The 19,933-nt window shown below is 39.4% G+C and overlaps 1 protein-coding gene across 4 annotated transcripts in view; it reads right to left on the minus strand.

The window, feature by feature from the left end:
* Positions 1 to 19,933, minus strand: part of TENM1 (teneurin transmembrane protein 1) — a 385,653-nt gene that overhangs the window by 30,978 nt on the left and 334,742 nt on the right. For all 4 annotated transcript variants that reach the window (XM_065411098.1, XM_065411097.1, XM_065411096.1 and 1 more), the window contains 4 exons: positions 12,762 to 13,128; positions 10,549 to 11,059; positions 4,387 to 4,559; positions 2,676 to 2,911 (listed from right to left, as the gene is read on the minus strand). In XM_065411098.1, coding sequence (XP_065267170.1) covers positions 2,676 to 2,911; positions 4,387 to 4,559; positions 10,549 to 11,059; positions 12,762 to 13,128 — 1,287 coding nt within the window. The remainder of the gene's footprint in view (positions 1 to 2,675; positions 2,912 to 4,386; positions 4,560 to 10,548; positions 11,060 to 12,761; positions 13,129 to 19,933) is intronic.

Genomic DNA, 19,933 nt, shown 5'->3' on the forward strand with positions numbered 1-19,933 from the left:
GAGCCACCCATTCATTCCTACACATTGCACATTTGCCAATACAGTACAGTAAGTCCTCACTTAACGTTGTAGTTATGTTCCTGAAAAATGCAACTTTAAGTGAAATGATGTTAAACGAATCCAATTTTCCCATAAGATTTAATGTAAATGCGGGGGGTTAGGTTCCAAGGAAATTTTTTTTGGGCAGACAACAGGCATTATATACTGTACAGTACTGTACTGTACTGTGGTTGGCAGGTGCCCCTGGCTTACCCCACACAGGTACAGCCCGCTGAAGGCAAGGACGCTAGGAAGCACCTTGCGCAGCAGCAGTGGCAGCTTCCCCCCAGAAGAACAGGTACCGACTTTGCCGGGGGATGCTCCAGGCTCGCCTCTTCCCGTCTCACCTCTTCCAACCCCCACTCCACCTCCTCTACAGAGCATGCTGCGTCCCCCCTCCTTCCCAGTGCTTCCTTGGTGCTTAGGACTTTCTGGTAGGAAGGGGGAGGAGCAGAGATGCGGCACTTCCCTGCTCCTCCCCTCCCTGCCAGAAAGTCTTAAGTGCCGCCAAACAGCTGTTTGGCAGCGGGGGAAGTGCTGGGAGGGAGGGGGAGGAGGTGAAGAAGAGGAACTTGTACAATGCTCCCTTGTAAAGTCGCTGCTCTTCCACAGAATCCTACAAGCTGTGGACAGAGCAGGCAGCCAAACGACGTTATCATAGAATCATAGAATATCAGGGTTGGAAGGGACCTCAGGAGGTCATCTAGTCCAACCCCCTGCTCAAAGCAGGACCAATCCCCAACTAAATCATCCCAGCCAGGGCTTTGCCAAGCCTGACCTTAAAAACCTCTAAGGAAGGAGATTCCACCACCTCCCTAGGTAACCCATTCCAGTGCTTCACCACCCCCCTAGTGAAAAAGTTTTTCCTAATATCCAACCTAAACCTCCCCCACTGCAACTTGAGACCATTACTCCTTGTTCTGTCATCTGCTACCACTGAGAACAGTCTAGATCCGTCCTCTTTGGAACCCCCTTTCAGGTAGCTGAAAGCAGCTATCAAATCCCCCTTCATTCTTCTCGTCTGCAGACTAAATAATCCCAGTTCCCTCAGCCTCTCCTCATAAGTCATGTGCTCCAGCCGCCTAATCATTTTTGTTGCCATCCGCTGGACTCTTTCCAATTTTTATAATTATAAGGGAGCATTGCACAACTTTAAACGAGCATGTTCCCTAATGGAGCAGTGATGTAACTTTGAAACAATGTTAAGTGGGAGGATGTTAAGTGAGGAGTTACTGTATATTAGAGAACCATTCAACAACTTTCCCGATCATAACTAAAATGAGGATTCAAACTGTGACGGAGAAGAGGTGACCTGGACAATCTGAGGAAATGCAAGGGAAACCAAATGAGGCTTTGTCCCATATGCAAGGTATTTGTGAGGAAATTATGATCCAGTGGTCTGAAAGGCATTTGGTCTGACAGTTTGTTTCATAACAGATAGGTGCTATGTCATGATAACCACACTCTGATCACCGGTTGGGTTCATGATTCACTAATAATTCCCTGTCTTTTTGTTCTGTATTTGTACAGGCCTGAGCCTAATGGTTCATGGCTAGGGATCCTAGATGCTACAGTCATACAAATAATAAGCAATAATAATATAATAACAATTAAATACTTAACAACTAAGTGAATTTGTGCATACATTATCCAAGTTTAAAAATGGAGATTAAACTGAATAAATTCACACATTTTGCTGAGAAAAAAAATCACGTAGGACTGACAACCAAGATGCATCCTTGAAATATTTGATTGCATACATTCACAGTTTAAATTGGCATAATCTAAGATAATACATACCTATGCACCCCATTGTTGCTAATCATTACTTTGAATATTAAATATTCCCACTCATTTTACAGGTGTTTCAAGCAGTGTGTGTGTCAAAAATATAACTGATTTCTTAAAGCACCTTTTTTTTTTTTTTTTTAAACAAGTTAACAGTTGCTTTGGGTCTTACTGTTAATCAAATGCTGAATGTGACCATCTGTCATTATCATCTGTGAATTCTCAGGAAGGAAAACACAAACCAAGGATGCAATGTTAAAAATGATTGTTTATTAGGACCAGATTGTGACCTGGCTAATGCACTCGTGCAGGGGAATGAGGGATGCAAGTTGTGTCGTCGATACCACAAGGAGAGAGAGAGAACAGCACCATAGAAGCATAGCTTTGACTTGTCTTAATCTCCCCCCTTCTGCCAGATGTACTGGCAAATACAGTTCAGCAGTGCACCACTGGAAGTAATCTGCCCCAGGTACAGCACTGATTACCTCCAGCCAGAACAAGAAGGGAAGTCAGAACGCAAAGACTCACAATCTGCTACGGGGGCAGAATAACTACACATTGCCCCTTGCCCTGGGCTTTTGCCACAAGTCATAATTTAACCCTTAGTTGAAAAGAAAAAAAAACGCAATTATATCTGGAGGTCAAGTTTAACAACTAAAATTAAAAAACAATGGATCAGAATCCCCGTGAACTTGGGAGAAACCATTTGTGTTTGAAATCTGTGGTTAAGGCCTAGCTCTAAAATATACTCTTCATAACGATTTTTATAAAGAAATAAATTTCAACAAGATTTAATTCAGTTGTCTTCAAAAGAAATGCTGCACACTTTACAAAAGAGGACTCCTTACCCGTAACCTTCTCTCAAATGCTGAGATATTGCCTTTGGTCTGCTCCTTCCTTTGCCTCCATTCTATGAGGTTTGAATTATGCTCTCCAGGTAATGAGATATTGCACTTTCCCAAAGTGGGGTTAACAACGCCTGCTAGAATGTGGGGCTCTGTGTTTAGAGTGATCTCCATTCCGCTGGCAAATGTGACCCTCAGCGAACCATCCGGGCTGACCCGATAGATATTCTGCGTGTTGTCTGTCAATAAAACAAGATGGGGAAAGTTCAGTTCTCCAGCTTTATGAAACAAATGTTAGATGTGCAAGGGTATGTTTGTCCATGGTTTATAGGCAGCTGTATATATACCAACTTCGGTATACATTTGTAACCTGGAGGCTGCAGGTCTTCAGATATGTAAACAAATTTTCAGTAAATGTAGGCCTTATTATTTTCATATTGGAGGCATCCTACATCCTGAATAAAGGTCATCTGCCTTCAGATCATAGGCTTTTAAAAAAGTGAATTCATCAGGTTGGCTTTTTGGCCACTCTGACAGTATGCTGATGATTAGTCTGTTGGGATCAATATGCCACTAATATAGTAAAGCATAACCCTTAAATGAACTTAACAAAGAATTGAGGTTGAGTCTGACAATTATTTTTTCAACTATCTAGGATAAGAACCTCTCCCCCGACTCTGTCCTCTTTACGCCATATAAAAGGGCTGAAAAGCCCTATTTCTGGTTGTGGGAGGATTTCCCTGGCGCAGGTGCTGTGGAAATCAGTAATAAGGCTGCCTTCTGAGGACCCCCTCCACAAGCCCTGGCATAGGGAGCATGTTGGGGTGCAGCTGGTGGCAGGAAGGGATGTGTTAGTGGTGAGACCAGAACATGAAATGCTGTGAAGAATCTAGGTAGTGCTGCAGCCCACAGGGCACCCAATGGAAGCTGCCATAGGCTCAGATAGGCTTCAAGTATAGTTAAAATTATGCTGAAGGCCTCGGAGCAGCCCTGGATTGGGACAATGCTAAGGTGGTTTAAAGCCACCTTAAGTCTTCCTTCTCCAGGCTGTGAATTCTGTGCTGCACCTCTCAGGGAACATCTACCCTGGAGCTGGAAGGTGTAATTTCCAGCTCAATGAGACATACATACGCTAGCTTTTATTGAGCTTGCACACTAAAAATAGAGTGTAGCTGCAATAGCTTGAGCACCTGTCTATTCAGAATCTGGGTATTCATGACCTGCCTACATGCACTCAGCAGCTGATATGGGTCATATTTTGTTGTCATTCCTATAAGAACCACTGCTAGAAGGTGGCATTGCCAGGAATGAATTCCCCACATCAGCCACTGACAGCATTTCCATGTTACAGTGTCAATATGGCAAGTCAATCTTTGCGTGGTATTTCTTAGAATGACAAAACTAACTGCATTAAAGGCAATTCTTACCTCTTTGATATTGAGATACTAAATGGTGTTACTCATAAAGTCTAGAGATAGCAGAGGTTTCAAAAAACAGAGTGAACCCATTGACCCCTGAATACACTCATAGTTGGAAGTACACCCACCAATGGTCCATTTCTAGTAGTTACTTGGGTAGTATAATAAAACAGGAACTAGAAATTTGTGTTGAAGTCGGGAGGAAACAATCAGACAAAGTAAAAAGATAAAAATGCAAGTAGCTATAGTTTCAAATTTAATAACTATGGTGAAAGAAACAGAGATGCTTTAAATACCTTGTTTTAAAGTGTATATAGTAGAGGTAGCTGAGAAGTTTGTAGCTGTGATCACATTTTCTCTGTTTGAAGATTCAAGTTCTACTCTTGTTAGTTTTTCAACATCACTGTGGAAACTGCTGACGTCACCAGTTGGAAACGTTGCATTAGTCAGGTGGCCTTCAAGGTCATACCTGAGAAAACAGAAGATTCAAATGTTACAGAACTTTGGAGAGGGTCAATATAAATTTGTATGTGCTCCTACGAGCAAATATGGTGCAAGTTTAAATAATGCTGACTGCCAACACTGCACAATAAATAAAAAGGGAAATTGTTTACTTTAATTAATTGTTAAACGTTGTGTTAATTCTTCTACTTTTGAATTCTTTATCTCTGATTTGAGCTATATTTTTTAGTACTTCTGGATAAAATAGGTAATAGATCACTTTAGTGTAAAACCACTGTCTGAATCACCTGTATCACGTTAAGTTGCAATATATACAATCCGTGGTGATTTAAATTTACTTTGATGTGATATAGCAAAGCTGCCACTAGAGGTCACTCTGCATTCAGATAACTAACAATGGCATTTTCTAATATTTGAATCAAATTAATCCTAGTTCTTAGATACTGCAAAATACAAACATAATATTTTGTTGCTTAATTTTAAATATTTAATATGTATGATGAAAAATTAAAAAAACCCCTACAGTTATAAGTAAATACATAGGATCCAATTCGTAATGGTTATGTTGCCTGCTTGGTACTTACTTAGATGAGTATTTCCCATGGGATTTCTTGAGTAAGAACTACTCAGCATGACACAGGGCAGTAGTAACTGGACCTAAACATTTTAGATAACCCATATTTCATAAGTGCTGAGTGAATTATTTTATGTCAGGGAACATTATGTATATTCAAATCAGCCCACATTATGAAAAAGTGAATAATACACAGACCTGGAACAACATCTACAAATATGTTTGTACTCTTAACTGAGGTGACCTTCTGGACAGTAGTAAAGCAGGGCCGACCCGAGATCTCAATTAAACGGGTCTCTTTCAAGGCTCTCTTTTGTGGTTTTATTAATATTGTTACTACTTAAGAAAATGTGATTTTTTTTCAAAATTAAAACGAATTCATATTCCATCACTACAAGTTGTTACATAATAAGGCCCGGTCTTATAGCTCCCACTGATGTGAATACTTCTGACCCATCCAAGTGGACACATTGAAATTACAGGTCTACTTACTTGAGTTAGGACTAGTCATGTGAGTAAAGGCATATTTCTGAATAGTTAGATTATAATATTTTAAAGTCTTTCTCCCCATATCTACAAAACACTATGAGGCCAGATCTCTGCTAGTGTGTCAAATGGTGTAGTTCCATTGACTTCAATGGAGCCATTCCATTTTACAGCAGCGATCTGACCATGGTCTTTGTTTAATGTGCTGGCAGCATTGCTGTAGTACAAAAGACTAAATTAGCCAAACAGTGTCCATGTGGCCCTAGAAGTATTTGTGCATAAAATGAGGGAAGAAGTTTGGATTCCCCATAAAAAGAAAGAAGAGAAAAATACAGCAGATGTTCTTTTCAGATGAAAACATGTTTCAGACATAACTGCTGAACAACTTGCTTTTTTGCCAAATTAATTCATCAAATGCTAGAAATATTATAGTTATCTCTCTCTGTTTTTCTACTACACTCATATATATTATGAACACTTACATACATTCCACCCCCCATACTGGTTGTATCGAAATCGACCAGCTTCCACAGCTGCTGGTTAACCTGACTAATTCAAATCACTATTGTTCATCATTAGAAAACTCTCCATTAAAGTTGGTCAATCATATTTCATTTCCTGCCTGATGGAACAGATGCGAGAGGCTAGCTGGAGCATTCAGATTGCCTATTTTTTATTGCCCCTTTAATGGAACTCATTTGAGAATAAAATTTAGGGTCTGATTCTGCCACCTTAATGATGGCATATGATGGTATACATAACTCCCTACGCAGCTGTGCTGATGAAAATGGGACTAGAGGAAAATATGCTACTCAGGGTCAGTGTAGATGTGGACATGAATGATTATACATTTATCAATAAGGGCCAGATTGCAGAACCGTTGCACTGATGAACATGTATCCACGTGAGTAGTCTCACTGAAGTTAATGGAACTACTCACATAAGTGAGAGTTCATCAATCTGAGTAAAGATTCCACAATCTGGCCATAAGGAGATCTTTTCAGTCCCCTCCTAAAAAACTCCTGAAGACCAGATTCTGCCACCATTATTCATGATGAGTAGTAAGGTACCATGAGTACCATACTTGGGATCAATGGGAATCATTGCAGACCACAATACGGTAAGAGTGTCAGAATCAGGACCTATTAATGTTAATTTAGGACTCAGTTACACAACCCTCACTCAGGTCAGTGACCATTTAATCTTGCAAGTAATCCCACTGATTTCAGTGGAACTACTCACATGAGGAAGTGCTCACCAATGAATGAGATACACAATGGAGCATGTACATTCAAAGCTCATTTTCATTTCTATATACTGTATATAGTTAAGGATAAGAATAAACAAATAAAATGGTTTAAAGGGAACCTTTTCTGATATGTGGGTTTTTTTGTCCTAGTTTTTAACTGAGGCCCCTAACAAAAATCTCTCCCCTTTCATGGCTTTAATGATACAATATTAAAAAAAAAGATGACTGAAAATTGTATATTAGCTGCAATTTTATGCAAGCATTCTTTCAGCACTTCCATTTAATCAGATAATAGTAGATGGGTGACAAGTGCTTTTGTAGGTGGTTTTCCTCCCTCTTCATAATTTCTCTCAGAGAGGGAAACTGACATACAGGTAGATGTTCTGAACTATTCATTATCTTTGCTCGTATTCCAATGTATGTATGATACATGTTGTTAAACAAACTCATCCCTATTTCAGCTTGACAGTGTCGTGGTTTGAACTTTTAGATTTGAATGCAAATCTGGTTTAAAAAGGAAACACGATTTCAAGCAATTTCTTTTGAAAGTTGTTCATATATTAATTCTCCTGTCCTCAACCCTATCTTTATGCAGGATTCAGCAGCAATTCAGATGTATCTAACCCTTTCAAAACATCTAATTTTCAAAGTGAAAATCAAGGTGCTTGGAATGCGGAAAATATCCTGACCTATCTGGAAAATACTGTCTGAGTAAACAATAAACAGGGACTATCTTATCTTGTAAACCCCTCAGAGAAGGAGGGCTCGATTCCATCCTGTGCTATCAACTATGGTGCTAATTACTGTGCGTTGTCCCACTGACTGTAAATGTGTATGTTATATTTCATCTGTCATGGGATTATTCACAGCAGTAGTAATTATTCTTGGAAGAAAAGCATTTGGGCTCTAATGTAAACACCACTGGAAGTTACAAGTAGTCATTGAAATCAATGGGGCTGTTCGGTATTTTTACTCTTACTCCTGGCCATAAGGGTTTGCAGGGTAGGACCCTAATACTGTACCCCATTGGAAACACAAATTATAAGTGGTCTAATGCTTCACCTGGAACACATATAATTATTACAGGTGAATCATTGATAGAAACATTAGTCATACTTAGCAGGATGACTTAAAATACTTGACAAAAATATTTATGGTAGTATTGCATTTATTTTTTATCTTCTTCTTATTTTGTAATGGGAATAAGTAAATTCCACTGGATGATCATAGATTAAAAAAATAGAGTGAGAGAATAACAAATAGATAGCTTCTCTCTTCCCCTTTTCACCACAGTGAAATCATATTCTAGAATGAGTGATGACAGTAAGTTACATCACCTGGAGTTGAAACAATGAAAGTGTGAAGAAATGTTTAATTTAGCAAAACTTCCTAATGCTAGTCATACATGTCATATTCATTTAGAATGTGCTCTTTTGAATTTCTTGTTGTCAGACAACGTTATACCCCGTCAAGATACAGGTGTCTCCAAGTGATGAAGTCTGTCTTACATCCAACGGGGAGCACTTATGAGAAGACTGAACTCTTCAGAAATAATGTTACCATAAAGCTTGAGTTATGCTTGAACAAATGACTTGCCAGAGAGCAACAGACTTAGGCAATAATTCCATTAAAGTATTTTGAACCGAATGTCCTGTATACATTTCAGTGGAATGGGGTAAAAATAGCCAATGAAACCTGCCAAGAGACACATACTTAAAAATAATCAGCTCTTGAAAGGTTATCCGCTACTCAAATGAAAGATAAAGCCCTGGTAATTATTTTAAGCAGTAATAGACATGACCTGGAACTATTATGAAATCTTTTTGAAAAAGTGATTGACCAATGGCTTAGATCCTGATCCCATAGTCCTAATGTATTGAAATGGGACAAAGAAGTTAAAAATGAAATATAATACACATTGTTGTAGATCACTGAATTCAACTATTCATGAAACACATAAATATGCTTAATCTACAACTAAAGCTCTTAGAATAGGGGAAAACATTGTCAGATCACTATCACAACAGCACCCGGGACACAGTGAGCACTCTGGATTAATTTGGAGAGCATTATTTTAGTCCATTATAGTTGAAATTTCTATCAGTAAAATTCCTGAGATCAAAAGTTGGACTAGGAAGAACATATATGGTACTGTTTTCCAGCACACCATCAAAAATGTACACATCTCCATTTTAGTGCGCTTATGTCAAGCCTTTTAATCTGTCTATGACAGAATTATAGAGGCCAGGATGAGAAAAAATCTTAAATATCCAATCACAGCCTATGCAATGAGCAGCAGTTTTTCTCTGCATCAATCCCACTCAGACTTTATATAACATATTTCTGGAGCCCTCTAATGATCGTGACTCAACTATCTTGCTAAGCAGTTTTGGCTATTACCTAATTCTCACTGTATTTTTTGCTTATATCTAATCTGATTATTTCCATTTTTAGTCTTGGACCATAATTCATTCTTTTCACACTGTCCAATAAAGAAAACATTCCTTAACCTTCCTTCCTATTAGCACCTCTGAAATATCACAGTGTTAATATGCATAAGTTAATCAATCACTTTTCGTATCCTTAACCAGCAACACTAAAATCAATTGGTAAAAAATCCTGAATCCTGAAGTGTCACACATCCCTTGAAGCAAACATGAACCTTTTCTTAGGTGCAACCTCCCTCTGGGATGCCATGCAGTTAGTCTGAATGTTCAATAGCTCCTATATCCCCACTGCTTGACTGACACCTTTTACCATCCTTTCTTGCTCTTTGGAAGTCCTTTCAAGTTTATATTTAGCATCCACCACTCCTCAGGCCTTTCTCCTGGACTCCCTTGTTATTATATATCCTCTTTTCCTACTGTTGGAAACTTTCCCATCTTTCTCTATCTCTGTACTTTCATTCCTTTAAGATCCCCAACTTTATTTCCTCTTGCAGCACTCTCTCCAAGTTTAAGTCAAGTGTTCTGCTAACACTATTTCTCCCTTCTTACCTTCTTCCCCAAGGCAAATTTCCTGCTCCATTTCATCACCTGCATCTTCACCTGCTCAACCACCTTCTGATAACTTCCTGAGTAACAAAGCTACTGCCACATCCTCTATTCTTATTTGTAGTCTCAACCACACTGATCAACTCAATTAAATGCAATCCAAGATGCAAAAAGGTCTCCCTCCGAAGTTTTTTATGGACCCTCCTCATTCCCTCAGTTGGTTTCTAGACTTGAGCTCTCTCTCTCTCTGTTCCTCCAGCTGCTGTCTAACCAAAGTCACAAACATACCTTACAGATAGCAGGGGTTTTAAACAGGGCCGGCTCCAGGCACCAGCTTAACAAGCAGGTGCTTGGGGCGGCCAAGGGAGAGGGGCGGCACCTGCGGCAGAAATGCTGGAGCCGGCCCTGGTTTTAAATAACAAAGGGCAAACAAAGTATAATTTCAAGTACTTTTTGTAACACTTAATAGGTACTAAGTATGGTGCTTTCACATACAGCAGGCTTTGACACTTAAGATTTAATACTGCTGTGTATTGTATAAGTTTATGCAACAGCTCTACATGTTTTGTCTCGTGCCGAGTTATTGGAACTGTTATTATTAGAAATGGCTTGAAAAAATACAATTTTCATTCCAAATAGCATGCTTTATGAGACTTCAGAGTAAAGAAAAAGATGTTTAAAAGTAGGAACTTACTCATAAACTGTTGTCCATCCATTCTCATTACTTTTGGTTGCTAGAAGACCTGTGTTGCCAGGATACGTCATCAGGGCTAAGCTGTAGCTTTGAGCATATACTTTTTTCAGAACACCATTGCTGCTTATTGTTAGCCAATACACCTGGCCTCCAGGCACCACTAGCCACAGAGGCAACCCACTAGCATCTCTGCGAATATGAACTGAATTCCCATTGCTGTTAGTGATTGTGGCAATGTCTCCTTCTCCATTGTATGTGAAATTATAAATATAGTCCCTCGTTATCAGATTAAGTGTGTGAAGATGGGTCCCATTGGTGGTAAACTGATACAGTTCCTGGTCTGCTGGGGATGCAATCTCATAAATATTCATGTCACTGAGATGAGCCTTGTTTCGACTGACTGCACGGATGCGAATATTGCCAAGATCTGCTATGTACAGTGTGTCATCAGGAGAGACTGCTAGAGAAGAAGGTGCTTTCAGCTTTGCATCTTTGGCATATCCACCATCACCTGGAAAAGAAATATCTCTGTGTTTACCCTTTCACAGTGTGAGACATCACACACTGCCTCCAGAATCTTTGATAAGAGTTAGTGAACCAATTTTTTTTCAATGAATTTAAAATCCATTATCTAAAATGGTGTAATTCTGAATCAGCATCACTGAAGATTAACAATAAGATACAATTATCTCAGTTACACCAATTTTGCTAAATCCAAAAGCCTGCTGCTGGGAAAACTATTACATTGTAAGATGCGAAAGCATAAAATAATGACAACTGAAGAGTCTCTCCTCACTTCTTTCCCACTGTCATATAGTCAAAGTACAATAATTCCATAAATAAAATATCCACTCATAAAATAAATAGCAGTAATTTGGATACAATTACAAGTGCAGATTATTTTATATTAAAAAAAACCAACAACAACAAAAAAAACCCAACCCAACAACCAGCATGTAATAAACTGTAGTACAGAACGAATGAGAAATATCAACCATGCCCCCTTCCCAGCCAGCACTGGCAACTATCAGGACTGGACTGCACTGCACATCTCTTCCTCCAGACTTTTCAACCAGGGGGTCACTGCAGCCTAAGGAGTGCTGGCAGAATCTCCATTGTTGTCCTTTACTAGTTGAATATGGTCATACAGAGTGGAGACTTCGGTGGTCAATCTCCCCTATATTTGAACCTGATGTCACTTAGAGGTGTACTTGGTGCTTTCATTACTACTGCAGTGTGACGTGTCAGTGAACCAAACCTGTGGCCCACAGGTGTTTGATTTTTCTCTCTTCATATCACAGATGCAAACAACGCTTTTTGGTCATTAACGAACCTCTGGCACCAAGGAGGGGTGTTAATTCCAGTGTCCTGGCCGAATTCCAATCTGTGTAATTATAGCCAGCCTATCGACAATTCCCCCCAGTAGTATTGTAATTAGATACAGTAACTCTGCTTTCTTATCTAAAATGTTGTGCTGAGTTGCTCTGCACTGTTAAACTGCTACCATGTTTCCTGCCAGAGGTGACTGCATTGGAGTGGTAGATGAAGCCTGAAATAAATGAGTGCATTCTCCTCTCCCAGAGCATTTACGAAGGAGGTAGTCATAATTTGGCTCCCAGTATTCTGGTGTGTGAAGGAGGGAGCAAGCTTGCGTTGCCAGAAGTGTTGACTGGCACACACAGTATGTGTTGTGCCAGAGGGATGCTGGCTACATCACTTAAAATGTGCAGCAAGAGGCAACTTTTTAACATCCTCTGTGGTTCAGATTTAGAGGAGGCATAAAATAGGGTTTTACATTCTATGTGAAGCACTTTGGGACACTTGATAAAAAGGGCTATGTGGACTCCAAGTAATTAGCACTGAAAGTAAATCCCAAACTCTGATGGAGGATGGTGATATCTGAAAATGGATAGGCAAAACTGACATATAAGGTAGGCTCAGAGTGAATTTAGATTTGTGTAATGATCTGCTTCAAAACAGGGTAGATAAAGCCCACCCGGAGGCTCCTTCAGTGCCTACGGTGGAAAGATACACATTTATTTTCTGCTTAATTAAATGAATTCAAAAAGATTTGCCAAATTGTTACAGAATTTTTTAGCTTCTCAAGGAAAAAGAACCACTAAACAGTTTTTGTTCTTGCAGATACTGTAACCCAAACCAAGACTACGGGCTCTCAACAAAATAGGGAAGGGAAATGATTAGCTTCTGCTCACCTGAGAAACAGTCACAATTTGGGTCAATCTTGCAGTCACAATCTGTTGGGGCTCCAGCAATTATGGAGATCTCACCATTGGTTGTAACTTGCTGTATGCGGTTTATCTTTCTTTCATCTGTCTCAGCAATGTACAGTGTCCCGCTGTGAGATACACTGATTGCTCTAGCTGATTCCAGGGTTGAATGGATTGCAACCTTGCTGACCAAGAAATGATCCATGCCTGGTACCTGGCAGTGAATAGGGCGACCCGCAATAATTCGCACACGCTTAGTTTCAGAAATCTGCAGCACAATGTTATTGTCCAGTACATACAATGAGTTGTCTATAGGGTTGACGGCGAGGTCTGTTGGCCACTCTAACCGCACCTGCAAAAAGAAGACTAGATTTGATTAAGTGGCTTTTTTTCTCCCTCAATACCACTTTCCATAAAAGTCTTCTGATGGATGCAAAAAAAGAAAAAAAGAAAGAAAGAAAATGAATTGGCAATGTTTTCTGCAATACGATGAGTAGCTGATCTTTATCCATTTTTATTATAACGTTTATTGTGATTAACTCATGTGGTAGTTAACACCCACAAAACGTGTAATTACTGCTTTTTAAAAAGAGAAGCAAGTGACGGGTACAACCCTCAAAATAGTATTAGGGAATATACTCCATTTAAATAACTATAGGGGACCCATTTATACACATGCTTTTAAACTGTGCTCATCACCATGGTATCTGGGCACCCGGTGGTTTTTGGATGTCATTGGTGTTCCATTATATTACAACTTCAAGCTTGTTTGTCTGGCTCTTGAAAAAATTTCAGCAAAGCATTTTCAAATGGTTGGATCATTTCTAGCATTAATGTGGAAGAAATGCTTATTTCTATTATAACTTAGCATCATCTGAAGTTTAAATGTACTACTTGCACAAGCCCATTTAGGTGGGAACATAATAATACATATGCATTCATGCAAATAAAAACACACACAATTCATGTCATGCAACATCAGCCAGAAAATTTTCCAAGTTTGAATGTTATTGTTTCAAGGTTGCAGGGAGCTTTGGCAGAGTGAAAAACTAGCAAGGGACTGTCAGTGTTATAACACTAACTGACTGCTAGTCCAAGAGGAAAACCTACAGAGCAGAGGAACAGGATATTTTTTCAATGCTTATTTACTAAGAGAGGAATGTTAATAAGCCTTATCTACCATCCCAACAATTAGCTAGTTAATTCTTCATAACACAATACAGTATCTAATTAATCATAAGTACTTGTAATGATTGTATTTGTTTTATGAATACCATATTTCAGTGGTGGATTAAGTAATATCTATATGTTTATGGTTAGATTTTGCCCTGTACTATGTGGGAGGGAGTGGTAAGGATCAGTGGGAACCTCTTCCTTCAGTGCAGCAGCAAAAGCAAGATTTCCAACATAGTGCTCAAAATAGTGTTAGAGGCATGACCCCAGTGCCATTGTTTCTGGTGCATCATGACCCTTGGGAATATGGCCTGCCAGCTAGGGGGTATGGTCAGTACCTTTCCCATTCATCTAGCTCACATGCTGCTGTCTGCCGCATGTTAGCTGGGGCTGCATTCTGCTATGTTTCAAAAGAACACAGCGACATGTCCCCTACTGTGGTTCTTCCTGGGAATCTTGGCCTGGTCATCAGGCTTTTAGAAGACCCGCTCCTCCTCCCAGTGCTGGCCAGGGGAGGAGTTGAACCATAGTTTCACTCCTTGAAGGCTCAAACAACAATAAAGCCATGAAGGTTACATTATAGCCTGTTTTTGACTGTTGGTGTTTCTGAGAAAAGAAATGATTTCCTCTGAACGGGACTTTCCAGGTTAAATATTTAAAACATAGTAAGTAAATAAATCAATAAAATGGAACATATTCCATGCAGAAGATTTTGTGGCAACTATTACTTTGTTCTTGTTGCTGCTGCTGTTGTGCTTCATTTTTTCACTGTGCTAATTAAAACCTCTATGAATTCAGAGACTGCAGATGCTAACGTAAGACTCAGCATTAAGGAATGACATATGGTGAAGAGTATGGGTATCCCAGGATACCTGCCTGTCTGAGATCTGCTGAGGCACCACGCTGAAGGAAAAGTCTGTTCAGTTACTCAAGATTCAATATTTCCTGAATAAGCTCATTCCAAGAAGTATGTTGCTGGTTTGATAATTGATGTTTTTATAAAGTGAGGGCAATGTGACTAATATGTGTCGCCCTGGGTGGTTATACTGGCTACACCGCAGAATTAGGGAAGCTCACTGGATGATCAGATTCCTTCTTTTACTCCATTTTTGCTAGATAGCATAATAACTGGCATTAAGACTGATGTTGCTGGGTTCAAGATTTCTACTGCAGCAGGTGGCTGAGTCATTCCAAATGACGATAGATGGGGTGAAACAGTTGGAAACAGATTCCAGTTGTAGAGGTGCTCATTTCATTTTCTTGGTGACTTTATGTTCTCTACAGCAGGAGTTAGGGCTGGATTTATATATGGCTTCAGCCTTCATTCTGGTTTCCTCTTTTCAAGTGAGGGATCATTGTGAAGTTGAACAAAACTATGTAGGAACAGAAAATAATGCCTAAAAATAGACTTAGAGGGCCTGATAAAATGTGCCTTCAATGTACTCATATTGCAGAGATGTTGTACAATTATAAAAAACAAAGAACACATTAAAGGTAGCAGAAAAGAAACACCTACTTCCCTGCTTCTTCCTCATAGGTCGCTTTGGTGTAGAGATGATCTGTGATAAACCATGGCTGTGCTAGATCATGTGCTGGTTGTGGAAATCTCAGGCTGAAACAACTATTTCCACCATAATTATATTTGTTTGTGTGAGACAAAGGAGACGCTCCACCATAACATCTGCAAAGTCTTGAAGCTGGTTTTATTTTGCGAGCAGACACCTTGGGTGAATCACGCTGCCTTTGCTCAGTGGCTAAACTGTGTTCCTCCCACTGTGAGAAACTATCTGTGACTTTGCAGATTTTAGTAATTTAGTAAATTCAAGCCAAACTATCAGCTTCTCTGATTTTAGGTTAATAATAGGTTTTTATGTGACTGTATTTTTAATTTAAGTCAAAGGCATTTAAAATCTAGGGGGCCAGATCTCCAATTGAAGTAAATCAGTATAGCTGCATTGACTTCAACAGAGGTTTGTTGATTTAGATCAGCTGAGGATTTGGCATATGTTGATGGATGCTTTTTTGTGTCTATCAAAATAAACGGATGAAATATTAGTTTTTTTTTTTTTTAAAAGAATATCAGGGTTGGAAGGGACCTCAGGAGATCATCTAGTCCAATCCCCTGCTCAAAGCAGGGCCAATCCCCAGACAGATTTTTGCCCCAGATCCCTAAATGGCCCCCTCAAGGATTGAACTCACAACCCTGGATTTAGTAGGCCAATGATCAAACCACTGAGCTATCCCTCCCCCCTGAGCTATCCCTCAGTTGGAGAGACCTGTACAGTTTTTGTTACCAAGGGTCAATGTCTGTTCTCTGTTACCTTCATGTAAATCTGAAATATCTGCTGAAGCTAATGGAGTTACTGTGGAATCACACTGGTGTATCACAGCAGAATTTGGCCAAATAAGCTAATAAGATCTTCATTTTTCCTAACATGATCAGGGGAATTCAGATACGTCTGAGCAAATACTGCACCATGTTTGTTAGATTCAATGATACCTTGAAAATGCACTGGTTATTCTACCTCTTTGTATTCTTTTCCATCAATCAAATTACCCTCTGGCAGTTCTCTGTGACTAAACAGTCAGTTGGTGCTTCATCCAAGTCTAATACACAAATTACAGAGGACCACTCCAATTCCCATTTGATTTGACTGTGCCTTGTGGCTATTAAAAACCTGTTCATATAAAAGCCCTTCAGTTAGAGTTAGAGGTTTAGGCATGATATTATGCTCTTTAATCGGAAGCTGTACTTCAAAACCCCGTATAACCATCTTTCCCCCTTTTATATTTATTTTTCTTACTCCTTAAAAGTAAGACAACTGTAAATGGTATTTTTATTATTTGAAGGGCTGTTGCCTTTCAAACAATGTAACTGAATGAATGTGGCACTGCGGATTATCCTGAAGTAAATGTAGGCTGGTGAGGTAACAGTTAAGGTCCAATCCTGTATTCCTCACATACCCAAATTGTTGGGCGACAGTCCAGTTTTAGTTCATTGCGGACTAACAACCTTGTGCAATGGAAATGGATGCAAGGTGAAATGATAGCTCCAAGAGTCATCATTTTTGCATATTTATTTTAACATGCAGTTTTTGTGGGACTCTGCATTTAGATGGCAACTTCTTGTGTTGCCTCTACTGCTGCTGAGAGTTAGAGTCAATGCCTTGTTGGTGAAGGTCAAAATTAACTCCTACTTGCCTGGCTTTCTAAATATTTTTAACGCAAATATTTTAGAAAGGCGATATGCACTTAAATCACAGATATGTACCTGAAACCTTAATTTTGGCTTTACCAGATTTTTTTGTCTGGCATAGCTATATTAGATAGGATAGAGAACTCCCACTGAATTCAATGGTAATTTTTTGTGCATAAGAGACCTCTTTCATGCTAACTTTAGGGTGTTCTTTGATTTTGAACCCTTCACTTTGCTTTTTTTCTTCAAATAAGTTGGCTACTTCAAAAGGACAAGTATTACAACTAAATAAAGAGTTCAAGTGGCTTGCTAAACACGTACAAAATAATGTCAATATTTTGTATGTGTTCAGCAAGCCACTTGTGCTCTTTATTTAGTTTTATTAGAAGAAAAAAATCAACCCATTGAACCTAATGGCCGTTATCAGAGGGCACCAAAGGTTTAAGTGTTGGGGCACAGGATTTCTTAGCACTTGGATACATTTCATTCATCAGGCAGGCCACATCAAATTCGGAGCATAGGATGCGTTCTTTGTTTTCTAGCTATGCCTGGTTGGTATATTTTAAGTCAATTTCATGTAGCAGCATGAAATTCCTGCCAAAAAGATGTTTTTCTCATGGCACAGCATGATGGATTACTTCATATCTATACTGCTCAGCCCTGAGCACTTCCATTTATGCTAAATCAGTTTCTTATTCTATTTTGGATAGGCATCTTCAAACTTGATCCTCCATTTTATTTTTGCCACTAATCTAGTTTTTTATCTCCTCCTATTCAAAGAGACCTACAGCTACTGTTTCAACAGAGGCCAAACCATTTTCACTCAACAGACTGTCCTTTTATATAGTCTGCCTTTCTCTTCTTGTGTTCAAAACCTTTGCCCATTAAAACCATTTGGCTGATTTCTTTCATGTAAGATCAGATTTTCATGAAGTCCATTATTGGTCAATTGCTGGAGGCAGGACAGCCCTGCTTTCCTAAACTTTCCGCTGGATGCCTTGCTACATTTCCTTCCGTTTTCTCAGAGTTGACATCTGCAGATATTTTTCATCATTTTCTGACAGTTGCTCTCTTTTCCAGGACCTTTCCTTTTGTTGACATTGACATTGCCAGTTTCTCTCAGAAGCCTAGATTTTTTTAAAATGATATCTGGAGAGAGAATTTAGCTCACTGCAGTCAGACACTTGGAGGACTCTTCCTTATAGTAAGACTACATCCCTCTACTTGTTTCATAAGAAGTCTTTGCTTTTGGTGCTCTCACTATTGCAGGATTATACAACTCAATTACAGCAGTTATTGCATTTAAAACTTATACATTCATCGCTCTCCTGCATAAAGCCCAAGTAAATGGGCTTTGTGTGGGCAACTAGGTGGGGAATGCAGAATGAAATCTACCTTTGTAATTAGGAGAGTAGCTTGGCAGCCTCTAGGCAGCTGCTATAACAGTCTCTTAGCTTCACATCCTTTGGTCAGAGGTTTGTGCCCACTAGTTCCATGTAAACATAGATCTAATAGTCTCCTGGCCTGCCCACCCACCTTCCATGCTGACTTATTCAGAGTTGAGATGGAACCCATCACCCTAGCACATAGGGGTGCAAAGGACCTGTGACAGGTTTCAGAGTAGCAGCCGTGTTAGTCTGTATCTGCAAAAAGAACAGGAGTACTTGTGGCACCTTAGAGACTAACAAATTTATTAGAGCATAAGCTTTCGTGGGCTACAGCCCACTTCTTCGGATGCACAGCCATGCAGCCTACACAACCCCTGCACACAGGTATTATTGGAATTTTAAGGCAGAGGACTTGTGAGCGCCCTCTTCAAGGAAATACATTTCATTATATATGAACTGTCCATCAAGGGAAAAAGAAAAAAAGCCTTTTTCCCTGTTAGGAAGCAGACCCATAAAACATTCTTTGCTATTGGATGAATTTAGTTCCCTAAATTCCAAACTGATATATGAGGCAATTAGAGAGAAGAGATAACACAAATCAATTGCAGTTTTTATGTTTATTGCAAAGCAATCACCATTTTTATTTTTATATTCATGGAACAAAAGCCTTTTAGAGAGAAGGCCATTCCCTATGACATCAACTCTAAATGGCTCAGTTAAATGTCTTACCATGCCCCCTTATCTCTAAACTAATTGAACACATTTACAACCTCTGCCTTGAGTTCCTCCTCTCTAACTCCATCCTCCAATTTGGTTTCTGCTCCTTTCACTCCATTAAACTGCTCTCACCAACTTTTCTAGTGACCCCTTCCTAGGGAAATCTCAGGGCCTATATTCCATCTTCATTTTCCTTCACTCCTCTGCTGCCTTTGACACTGTCAGCCATTCTCTCCTTCGCAATATCTTAACCAATACTGTCCTTCCTCCAGTCCTCCTCTTGCTTTGGCAATGCCTATGTCTCGTCTCTCCACTTTCCATGGGCCTCACTGGACTCTGTCTTTGTCCCGCTCCTCATCTTGCTTTACACCCTTTCTTTTGATGATCTCTCCTGCTCACACAGTTTTAAAGTGAAGGTGAAATTCTGGTCCCGTTGAAATCAACAGCAAAACTCCTGTTGCCTTTAGTGGAGCCAGGATTTCACTCTCTCTTTATTTAGTAATAGAGAGTAAAATTTTCAAAAGCACCCAAGTTTCACTGACTTTAAAAATCAATGGAACTTAGACTCTTAAGTCATGTAGGTGCTTTTACACATCGTACTCATAATTTGTACAGTTTGTGGTAAATAACTATTTGTCAAATAACCATCAGTAACTTACAAGGTCATGCTATCATTATCTAGG

The sequence above is a fragment of the Emys orbicularis genome, chromosome 9, assembly GCF_028017835.1.
Source record: "Emys orbicularis isolate rEmyOrb1 chromosome 9, rEmyOrb1.hap1, whole genome shotgun sequence".
NCBI lineage: Eukaryota > Metazoa > Chordata > Testudines > Emydidae > Emys > Emys orbicularis.